Here is a 12,424-nt window from a genome sequence, read left to right as displayed (position 1 = left end):
AGCCAGCTAGTTGGGTTTTAAACTCTTTGTTAAGGTAAAAGTCTGCTTCCAATGTGGAGAATGTACTATCCCAAGCTTCAGGGTTTTATATAGCTGTTTTCAGAGATACTTCTAGGGACCTGTAGATTTTTAATTCTTCCAAGGTGGTATGATAAAGGTCAAGGAGTTTATGCTTTTCCTGGCCTGTGCTCTGGTCTTTGAGTGAATGGCCACAAGTAGTCTTTTCTCTCGTGGAACTGTGAGGAGGGTTTTCTCTCCACCACCACTACAAGCTCCACCGCACCAGCGCTCCTCCTCACTCCAGGCCTGCCACCCAGAACTGTGACACAGATCCAAGCACCGGGAAAGCAAGAGATTACTGCCTCAGCACCAGCAAAGAGATCCCTGCAGTTCCCCTCTGATCAGCCATTTGATTCCCCCTCAGTCTGTGGGCCGGCAGCTCAGGAAGCAGCCATTGCCCCAGCTCCTCTGCTCTGCACTCTGACCTAGCTCTTCTCTCACCACAAAAGCAGACTTTTACCACTGACCTTCTAAGTTGTCTTTGGTGTTCATGGATTGAGGAGTCTGGAAGCCACCATAGCTGCCTGTGATTCAGTCCTCTGAGGCCTGCTCCAGGTTTGCTGCAGCCTGTGCGCCCACGCCGAACTGCACTCCTCTACCTGCCCAGCGTTATATGCCTTTCCAATCAACCATCCAGGCTGTCTTGGGCTGGAAATTTGTTTTACTCTGTCTTTTTGTGGGTTCTGCTGCTTTAGAATTTGTTTAGAGCCATTTTTTATGGGTATTTGGAGGGGTTTGGGGGACAGCTCAAGCAAGTCACTGCTTTCACACTGCCATCTTGGCTCCCCTCCCCCCACCCATTTTCAAAACATGAAAATCACTTTTACATTTTTGAGACTGATGGTCCCTGCTGAGGTACAATGTGGGCCACTTATTTGGAGGGGGAAATGCAGCTTTGATATTTATAAATCGGCAGCTTTTGAGCATTTGATGCCATCTACCATATTTCTTCTCCAAGTAGTTAGTTCATTTCACCAACCACTTTTTCCATAAATTGATAAAAAAAATGATGGGAGCCCTAGAAATCCTTGGGAATGGACTCATATTGGTAGAATAGATGTAGGTTATTTTTTCTTTATGCCCCTCTGCCGTGGGACTACCCAATGCATAGGCCCCACACAGAAAACCACTGACTACCCACCAGATAGTCCACCACATCCTTGAACTTGTGGCAAAGCACAGTGATGATCCTAGTTCTCTTATTCAAAGTCTGAGAGTTCACATCCTGCCCTGTGTTTTTGGATTTTCTTTCCTGCCACCACTACTGATAAGGCACGTAGATGATATCATTAACTGACAGCTCCTCCATTTGATTATTGATGATCTCTATCTCTGAGAGAATCATTTTCCAAGATTGCTTTTGAAAAGATTAGGAGTTGTCAAGGTGAATTGTGGACATATCCCATATCCCACTTTTACAGTGGGAACATACTGGTCCTTGCCCTGCTTTTCCTTCTCAGATGATTCTTTTATTCTTCAGGTGCTAGACTTCCCGGAGTTGAACTTCTCTTTATCTACTTGATCAGTTAAAGAGCTCAGTGTTTCTTTGATGCTCTTTGCCCACATTGCCCCCAACCCCCATCTTCCTTCTATATGCTTCTGTGTGGGAGGCATCAGTTGCAAGGTGGTAGGGCACTAAAACTCCATTTTACTGCTTGCAGTATTCTGCCAGAACTATAGATTGGACCTGGTTCAAAAAATGGTAACATTCCAGAGATACCTGCCACATCTGGACATACCAATGTGATGGTGTTCATTTTTTCACTGACACCTATAACTTCCTCAGGGACCTAGAGACCCTGTAGAAGACTCAGATGTAATTTATATTCACTGTGGAATTCCCTTGGATTACTGAATTGAATCTTAGAGTAAAATGGAAAGAGGGCTGGCTGCCTTTAGTCAGAGGACCTGGATTTGAATCTCAGTTCTGTTGCTACATGTAAATGACCTTGGGTAAATCAGTTCATCATCCTTGGCCTTACTTTTCTTTGTATAAAATGAAGGGCTTGGATCTTATGGTCTCTAAGGTGCTTTTCAGATTCAAATCTAAGACCCTAATTAGAATTTGAGTGGACTTTAACTGAGTCTCCACCTCAGAAAGTCTGTGGATCTCTTGTAAATTCAGTCCCAACACCTTATTGGCAGACCAGGGCAAGAAATACATTTTTAAAGGTAAAGTATTTCAATGAGATTAAATTTATGAGTAAGAGAATGAAGAAAAGCTCAAATACCTTATGAAGAGATTGCAATGCAATTGCCCCAATTCCCCAGTGAACTGAGCAGAAAGACAATCTAAGAACACCATCCATAGAAAGATATACATGCTGGAGAGAGGAAATGGTCTCTTTAACAGCTGAAATGGGGTGAGGGTTGTTCAGTCTTTCTACAATTCACACTTTGTCTGACAGCCAGCAGGAAAGCATTGTAGGATAGTAGAAAGAGTGTTTAAGGCTTCAGGACATGGATTCACTTCTGATTCTAATACATATTATTTGGAGGACTCTGCACAAGTCAATTAACCTTGATCAGCCTGTTTATTCATCTGCAAAATGAAAGGAATGGGCCAAATGACCTCTGAGGGCTCTTTTAGCCCTAAATCTGTGATCTGGTGAGCCTGGCAGGGCAGCTCTCCTCTTGGCCCTTTCCCTTTGGAGTTGGGCTCCTTGGTTCCCTTTCTTTGCGTAAGTACCCGTGTCATAGAATTTCAGTCCTAGGGACTCCAATCAAACATCATAGTAAATGTACTTGAATAAGAAATGTAAGATAAAAAATGTAAGAAATATCTGATTTGTGCCTATTACATAAAGATCAATATCAAAGGACATAGTTTAACAGGGAGATATATGCTCATTATGGTCATGAATGATTTTTATATGATTGATAGGACAGGTAGAATATAAAATGACTTAGGAAATGAAGGTTCAAGCTTCTGAGAATATCAGTTTATTAAGCAATGCTTACCAATTGTGAAACAAATTGGTCCCAGGCCTCCCCAGTTTGGCACTGGAACCTGAATAAAGGAGATAGATTTTTATGCATTAAAAGATAACAATAAGCAGGATATAAGCCAGGATACAAGATTAGGTAATCTGATTTATAATTGGAGGGAAGATTAGGGGCTTTCCAAGTTGGAAAGGAGATGGATAAGTTTTGAGAATTGGGAGAGAGAGGGAGCAGTTGCAATTCCTTGAAATCAGAAAAAGAAATGTCTCACTTCTACCAAGGTTCTGTTTTCAACCAACAGAACGTGGAAACTGTTAACTAATTGACCACTACAGGGCTAATTTTCAGATAAAATATATGGGCTGGTTGAGATAGATAGTTGTGAGAAAACTCCTTGCATCAATTTTCAAATCTGACTGGGTTTCTGGTCAGCACAATGTAAGTCCTTAGTTAAGAGTCCCTAAGCAACAGGTAGAAGTGGTCCAACTTCCTAGTCACACAGGGCTAGGTTCAAATAATGCAATAATTTTCTCACAATTCCCATAATTGAATAAAGTTTTCTCATAATACAGAAATTGCATCAGACACACAATTGAATAGAGAAGGAATTAAGCTAGATCAAGAATTGATAGAGTCAGTGTGGTTCACTCAATTCCCATAATTTCTACATTGAAACATCAATATTGCAGGGAAATAGGCGAGCTAGAAGTTTTTGAGGTAAGAAGATGTTGCACTTGGTAAAATATATTCCTCTTAGGTGCTCCCATGAAGTTGTAAGATAGCTTGAACAACCATGGGATAGAAAGAACAAATGAAGCTATTTCTCAAGTAAATGTGTTGCTGTGTCTAAACTACAAAGGATAATTGAGAATGTTTTCATAGAGAGAGTGTTGGCTTTAGAGCCAGAACGGTTTTCCTCCTGAACTTCATTCTTTCATTGGAAAAACTTTGAATTCTGTGGTTAAGTTGGGCATTTAAGGAAAGGATAGTCGTAAAATTGGCCACAACTCTGTTGATTTGGGTTGAGAATGAAAATAGCACTGATCTAGATGGATATTCAGAAATAAAAGATATAGACACAACTGACACTACATGTTTGCTTCTTGTGAGCCTTTCATGCATTTCCCCGATGCACTGACCCATTAGGAAGGATGGGGGAAATGAGGAAAATTTTGATGTGAAAGCCAGTCGGTGCATTGAATAGAGTGCTGGACGTGGCATCAAGAAGACCTTCAAATACAGCATTAGACACACACTAGTTGTGTGACCCTGGGCAAGTGACTCAGTCTCTCAAAGCTTCAATTTCCTCATCTGCAAAGTGGAGATATAATAATAGCACCTACTTCCCAGGGTTGTTGTGAGGATCAAGAGAGATCATGTTTGTAAAGCTCTTTGCAAACCTTAAAAGTACTATATAGATGCTAGGTATTGTTGCTATTATTATCATTGCTGTTGTTATTATTACTTTCTGTTTCCTGTCCGCTTTCTCTCCTACCACAAGATGTGCCTTATATAGTGTGGTTCTGCTTAGACCCTGCTCCAGAATGTGGGTCAAATAATAAGGATGAATTTGTAATAAATCTTTCTTTGCATTGTTTTGTTTATTGATACATTTTGTTTGACATATCAGAGAACAACAAATAGCAAAACTAACCCAACAAATGCCTCATACAAAGTACATTCCTCAAAGTTTATTTGAAGATTAACAGAAAGGAAGGATGGACCCTTTAACTTTGATGGCCTGGTAATAATATTATTCATTGTATTTGATCAGAATTATTTTTGTTTCTCAGTGTTATCTAATAATATTGCCCTGCCTTACTTAATTGTGAGATACCTAACTTTCCTTTCTCCTTTAATTGTTCTGTGGTGTGCCTTTTAAAATGTATAGTAGATGGTTTATCTGTTTGAAATTTATTATAGTATAAGTTGTAAGATGCTGACCTAAAACCTATCTTTTACCAAATTTCTTCCCAGTTTTCCCAGAATTATTTCTAAAATAAAAGCCTTTTCTACATGTTTTGTATTCTTGGGCGCATTAAACACAATATTACTGTGGATGTTTATTTCTAAGTCTTGCTTGTTTGATCTGTTCACTGATTTTTTTTCCTAGTACCAGCTAATTCTGATAATTACTGCTTTTGTTTGAGGTTTGGTAGTATTGACCCCTCTTTCTATCATTTTTAATTATAGCCCTTGATATTATTGACCTCTTATTCCTTCAGATTAGCATAGCCCTTATTCGATAAAATAATTTGGGTAATATGGTCCTTTTTATCATATTGGTGAAACCTAGACATGAATATTAAATATTCTCTAATTATGTAAGCTTTGATTGATTTCTGTAAAAATTATTTTAGTTGTATTCATACAAATTCTCTGTGGGTACTAATAGGTTAATTTTCAAAAATTTAATATATTTTGTTGTGACCTTAAATGACATTTCTCTCTCTACTTATTTTTCGTGGTTTTGTTAGAACATACAGGAAAAAAAATATCAGGGATGTTTTTTGCATCCTGGTACTTTATAAAAGCTATTAATTGCCTCACGGAATTTTTCGTAATTCTCTAGGGTTCTCCAAGCAGAACATTATCTCTTCTGCCAATATAGCATTGATCACTCTTCACTTATACTTGGAGCATTAATTTATTTTGCTTGATTTACTACTATGGCTAGCATTTCAGCGCCATTTTGAATATAGTGGCCATCTTTATCCTTATTGTATCCCTAGACTGATTGAAAATGCTTGCAATGTTTCTCCATTCTAAACAATGCTAGTTCTTCGTTTTAGATAGATACTTTTGTAACTATGTTGAAATTTCCTTTTATTTCTGTGCTTGCATTAGTTTTGTTAAAATCATAAATACAAACCATATTTTATGAAAGTTTTTTCTGTATCTACTGATGTAATCTTATTGTTTTTCCTTTTATCATAATTAATTATGTTTATACCTTTCATTCTTGGGAGAAATCCAACATGATCATAATGAGAGGCAAAATAGAGTAGCTGACATAATTTTGGCCTTTCTGATTTTTCTTTCTGTTAGATTTCTCTAAAATTTAATAGTCATGTTGAAGTCATCTATTATCTTACTATATATCTTCTTTTGCAATTCATTAAATTTTTTGTTTGCATATTCTGATGCTATGCCATGCAGTGTATATATATATATATATATATTTAATATTGATGATATGGTTTAATTATCTGTGATATCTGAAGCATATGTAGCTTCCTGTTAATCTATATTCATCATTTCTATTTTTACTGTAATTTTATCAGAGATTGTGATTGCGTTTTCTGCTTTTTTGGTTCAATTGATGCACAATAAACTCTACTTCAACCCCTCTTTTAATTCTGTGTGAATCTTTTAGTACATTTCACATACTGTATACAGAAAATGGTTGGGTTTTGCTTTCTAATTTGTTCTGCCGCTCTTTGCTGAATTATGGATGAGTTCATTCTATTAATTTTCATGGTTATGATTATTGTTTTTACTTTTATAAAATCCTGCTATGACATTTCTTTTAAAAAACAAATCTTTAGAAAGTCAGCAATAGCTGTCTGGAATTTCTATCACATGAAGCAGTACAATCTCAGTTTTCTTTCTGGGTTTTGTCCCAGCCCCCTATTTTCCTTAATAAATCAGTCCTCTAGCTGTAGTTTCTTTTGCTTCAGGTAATCTCTTCCCCAAATCTGTCTCCTGACTCAGATACTCCTTTTCTTCTTCCTCCCAATCCCTTGCCTACTTTATTCTATTTATCCCGTTATTATCTCTCTCTCTCTCTCTCTCTCTCTTTCTCTCTCTCTCTCTCTCTTCTCTCTCTCTCTCTCTTTACCTTTCTTTGCCCACCTCCCTACCCCATATGCTTTTTAAAAATGATCTTTACCTTTAACTCTTCCAATTATTTAAAAATTAAAAAAAGAAATCTTCCCTTTCTCTCCACCTATAGTATGTTTCCTTCTAAATATTCAAGTCCAAATGTTGTATCTCTCTGTTTCCTTAATGACCCTTAGACAAAATAAGACTTTTCAGGGTCAATACTTCTATCCAGTCTTTTGTGTACATAATCATATGGGAGGAGGGAGAGAAGCCAGGCAAGGGGACGGGCTCAATTCTAAAGTAAAAGAGACAATCCTAGCCCTAAAATACTAAAAAAGGGAGAGAGAGAAATGAACTAAATGATTATGACTATGACATAAAATCCATTGCTAAGGTGGTGCAGTGCATAGAGCACTAGGCCTGGATTCAGGAAGATCCGAGTTCAAATAGTTCAAACATGGCCTCCAGACACTAGCTGTGTGACCTTGGGCAAGTCACTTAACCCTGTTTGCCTCAGTTTCCTCATCTGTAAAAATGAGCTGGAGAAGGCAATAGCAAACCACTCCAGTATCTTTGCCAAGAAAATTCCAGATGGGGTCATGAAGAGTCAGATACATCTGAAAGCAACTGAACAAAAACAAAATGACATAAAATGTCCAGAAATCAAGAGGGGCGGGGGAGAGCAGAGAGAATAGAGAAAGAGACACAGAGACAGAGAAAGAGACAGAAACAGAGATATACAGGGAGAAGATAGTTACAGTTGAAGCACCTTAATTTCTTTGACAATGGAAATTACAGGTGAAGTTCCTGGCAAAGATGAGTCATCATAATTATGGATTATTCATTTTGATTTTAAAAGCTACCACATTAAATGTGGCTTCCAGCAATTACAAATCAATTATAACCCGCAATTAGGCCTACAACTTTTTAAGTCTGTACAACAGTGCTTTATGTATGGCTATAAATCATCCTACTTTGCTTGAGGTCACTAGTTCAATAACGATAATTCAACTGGTCAGTCTAATAAAGTTAGCTGGAACTGATGGCAAATCAGCTTTTTTCACAGTAACCTGATGCTCATCTGAGTGATTATTTGTGATTTCTTGCAGGCAATCTCTTTTCTCACACCCCTGGCAGTCATTTTTGTGGTGAAAATCATCCGGCGAACTGACAAGACTGAAATTAAAGAGGCCTTTTTAGGTAAAGTATGAGCTGTATGTACTTTGAATGAAAAAACAGAACTTAACTAAATCATTATTAGGTATAAAGAATCTCAACACACACACACACACACACACACACACACACACCACACCAGAACTGAGTTTTCTCCTGGTCCAATAAAGTATCCGATTAACAAGATGCCTATTTTCTCTGTCTAATGAGTGGCCACTAGGTAACTTTGAATATTTTCTGCCCCCATTTATTAATACTCTTCATTACACCAAACATATGCGAACCAAATCTGTTAATGTGCAAGTAGTGAATTATCATATTTTTTGGACAAAAATAACCTTTTGCAACAAGGAAAATGTTATTGGGTAGCTTTGTTATTGAAGCATGTCCATTGTCTGTCCTCTCCACTGATATGGCTAATAGTATCCATTCTGAAGAAAGTAGAAGCCAACCATAGACTAAATACCCATTATCTGGAAGATAAAATAGTTGATTAAGAAGGTTAAAAAACAACAACAACAAATAAATCTAATACCTCCTAACCTCTTCCACACCTTGCCTTCTTCCTTACCCCTCCTTCTCTCAAAAATGCTTACAGTTTTTAGAGGGTTATCTTTATTTGCTAAGGAAAAGTTTTAAAAACTTAAGTCTCATGTATTCTTCATGAATACGTTTAATCCATAAACATTTATTAAATATCTACTATTTGTAAGGAACTATATTTTATCTGCTTATTTACCTTAGGCTCTGACCAGACAAGCAGTTTGACTATTTTTGCATCACATCCCTCATTTTTGGTATTACTAGTGGACTTCTGAGCATTTGACTGAATTTGGAAATAATCAAACCAATTTTTTCTTTAAATTACCAAAATAAACCCATTTTGTGTCTACAGTGTTCTAGTTATTTTCATCAGTCAAGGCAACTGAATTGAATTTACCATTTGGAAACTGATCCATTGTTCAGTAATTAATTCTAATTCATCCCCAAATCATGTTTTGTAATGATATGTGTATAAAAGGATAACAGTTACAAGAGAATATTTACCTCATTTTAGCATTTGGGTTTAATTATGATTTCCATGACAAGCTCCCTACTATGTCTCTATTGTTGTTTGATAAATGGGTCATAACCACAGGGTGGATGGCAGTGTTCAGGCATGGAGTTGGTTATATCACTTCTTGGATATGGAATTTTCTGGATAACCAGAAAATGTCTGTGTGGGATGTCATGACTTGGACTTAACTGGGGCTTCAGACATATACTGCTTAGTTCCTCCTTTAGCAAATCCAACCCTTCCTCCACCAGCAACACATTCTTCCCTGGGCTCCAGAATCCAAAGACACACTATTATTTTAAAAGATTTTCTTTCTTTTTGCCTTCTATGATTATGCTTGAAATTCATTACCTCCTTTTGGAGCTGGGGTATTCATAAGGCAGTAAGTACCACACAGTTACTTTCCCTAGACCTTTTCACTCTCAACTAAATCTCCCTTGGCCTGACATTTCAGAATTGAACATTATATACTTTATTTCCTATATGTTAAAGCAGTCAGCTGTTTTATTTCATATTCTGTTTTCCTGACTAAATAGAAACTTGTTCTATAAAAATGATTGAGAACTTTGTTCTACGCCTGGTTCTTATCTCTTCATTTTTTGACTGTCTTCATTTTTAAGATGACTAAGAGAAAGCTATACATGCAGATATTTACATGTATAAAGCAAACAAATATATTACAATCTCCCTAAAGAGGCTCACATGGTTCTATACATTGGGTTTTCTGATTAAATTTTTAATTTTAACTTTAAAGATTCTCTGAATAAGAGTAACTTCATTTAATAAGCCTTTTCTCGATTCAGTAGACTTTGTTCTAGCCCACACATCTTTGGAACAGAGCTTATATCTGCCTTGTAGGATCACCATGTAATATTGAGCTGTTACTGAATGGAGCTGAGTTTCAAGGATTAAGATTTAGCCTATAGTTTGTCTAATCAGTATAAATGATGAAGCAGTATTAAAATAAAGGTCCCACACTAACTTCTTATGATGTAAATAATTTTGATAGCATTTTATTTTTCCAATTGCATGTAGATATAATCTTAACATCCATTTTTTAAATAAAATTTTGAGTTCCAAATTTTCTCCCTCCTTCCCTTTCCATCCCTCTTCCTAAGATGGTAAGCAATTTGATATGTTATAAGTGCTGCACTAACTTTCCAACAATGTAAGTAACCCTCTCATAGGTGACTGTTGGCCAAACCCAAAGGATAGACTGACCATATAAATCTTTTCATGTTGATTTTGAATTTGTTTCATGAGTCACTTCCTTTCTTCTAACTGGTATTGCTTTAAGGGCTTAAAGGTTAGTTTTTTCTAAACTAAATCATTGTTAACTTATAAGAACAAAGTAAAATCTAGTAGGAAATTTTCCTGATTTATCCCCTCTTTGGGGGACTAATCCTAGCATGATCATTTCTTCAAAATCAATAAGAGGCTTCTATTTCAATCCAACCTAGATTATATACACAGAGAAAAATATTAATTGCTTTCTAGGACAGAAAGTTGGCTTCTAGAGAGCCACCTACCACCAGTAGGCATCTCTACTCCAGTGTTCCACTGTCACCTGTCAAAGGAAAGAATTTGGGACTGATTTTGGTGGACTTCATGGTTGGTGAATCCTACTAAACTGTCCAGAAAAGGGCAGCTAATAACTGTTCACAAGAAGTGCCATTTGCAAGAAAAGGCCACCCAAACCTATGATATTAGAGGACGTGTGCAGTGAATAGGCTCACTGTGGACATCCACGATGCTCCTCAAGATTTATTTCATGCCATACTATCCTGCACCCATGAAACTGGTGGTGCTAGGTAAGTGCCAGAGTCACAGACTAGGTAGGAAAGCACAACGGTTTTCTTGACAGGAAAAGGTCAGTTATTCAAGGTGACCTCAGGAATTTGTAGTAGGAGAGCAACTGTAAATGTCATACAGATATTCTGATTATAGGGGATAAAATTAGAGGCAACGGATGCAATGAATTCTGTCTCATGGCTCCATAACCTCTTCAGTTGTGCTTTTAGCATAGCGAAGAGAGAAGAGGTCTTCTGTTTAGTAGGAGTCTGAGTAGTGCTGAATGTAATAATAAAAAAAAAATTGACTCTGAGTTCCTACACAAATCCTATTTATACATCCCAGTTGCCTGCTCAGTTTTTTTGACAGCATCACTACAGTGCTGACTCATGTTTCACTCCTGAGCCCAGGCAGCCTCTACGTCCCTCTCTGCCACACTCACAGGCAGCCAGTTACCATCTGATCCTTGGACTGATTATTTTCCTTTGGTGAATATACTAGTTTAATTTGTCCCTCCCAAGGTTTCAGTCTGTTGACTTTAATTTACTAGTCTTGGCTTTGTTGATCAAGTTTAATTGTCTTTCTTACCTCTATACTTCTCAACTTAAAGAGCATGCCATCCATTAAGTGACACCCCACCCCCATAGCAGACTAATTTTATGTCTTTCTAAAGTGTGCTTCAACCTCCTTTCCTCACCCTACAAGCTAAGCTCCATCTCACAGTGGATTGCACCATATTCTCATTGAACAAACTTCAGAGAGTCTTTAAGAATTAATACTTGCCTTAGGAAAATGATGGCTCACAATTTTATTATTCAACATATAAATGGAAAATGAGGTACATGGGTTTTATTACTTATCAAAGGCATTCGATCTTTAATAAAATTAGTCTTAATAACTGCACCTTTTGTACAATCCCTCTAAAATAATGGAAAGGGCATGAAAGGTATTGTTCTGAGTTGCCACTGAAGGGGAAAGTTCTCTCAATCGTGCCTGTAGCATCCTTTGGGATATATATTGTTAGTCTAATGAAATCCTTCTGAGTCACTTGAGGAAAATCCCTTTGCAATATGTTTGAATAAAATATTCCAGAAATTCCTTTTGTTTTAGGTAAAAAAGGAATCACACAGGCAAAATATTTTGACATCTATAACCAGTCTTCTGGATTGTTTTTCTTTGCAGAGGAAGAGAGATGGGTTGGTAACAGATGGACAAATGGTGGTGGCAGTGGTGATGATGGAGTGTGATGAAATGGTCAGCAAGGGGATAGTAGCAAGGGATCAGTCATGTATTCTGAAGTAGTATTGCAGCTACTGCTTGGCCTAGTTTGGAATTATGCCTGAGAAGGTTGCCAGAAATACAAGGACTATATCTTGCTACCAATAAAAAGAACCACGGATCTGCATCAGTCAGTCAGTTTTAATCAAGACAAGCTATGATAGATGGGTTATGAATTTGAGGATTCTAGATGAGTGAGAATAGGAAATTTTGAACTGAAAGGACAGGGAATTTGTTGAGATACATACCAGTATTTGGTCCTAATTACATTTCATTTCCATTAGCTGAATCTTC

General features: G+C 37.2%; 1 protein-coding gene across 1 annotated transcript in view; it reads left to right on the top strand.

Annotated features, from left to right (window-relative positions):
* PLPP4 (phospholipid phosphatase 4) overlaps positions 1 to 12,424 on the top strand; it is a 214,346-nt gene that overhangs the window by 97,890 nt on the left and 104,032 nt on the right. The window contains exon 3 of the mRNA XM_020988236.2: positions 7,938 to 8,028. Coding sequence (XP_020843895.1) covers positions 7,938 to 8,028 — 91 coding nt within the window. The remainder of the gene's footprint in view (positions 1 to 7,937; positions 8,029 to 12,424) is intronic.

Source organism: Phascolarctos cinereus, unplaced genomic scaffold, assembly GCF_003287225.1.
Source record: "Phascolarctos cinereus isolate Bilbo 61053 unplaced genomic scaffold, phaCin_HiC Scaffold_3;HRSCAF=262, whole genome shotgun sequence".
NCBI lineage: Eukaryota > Metazoa > Chordata > Mammalia > Diprotodontia > Phascolarctidae > Phascolarctos > Phascolarctos cinereus.
This window is presented reverse-complemented; position numbering and strand designations above follow the sequence as displayed.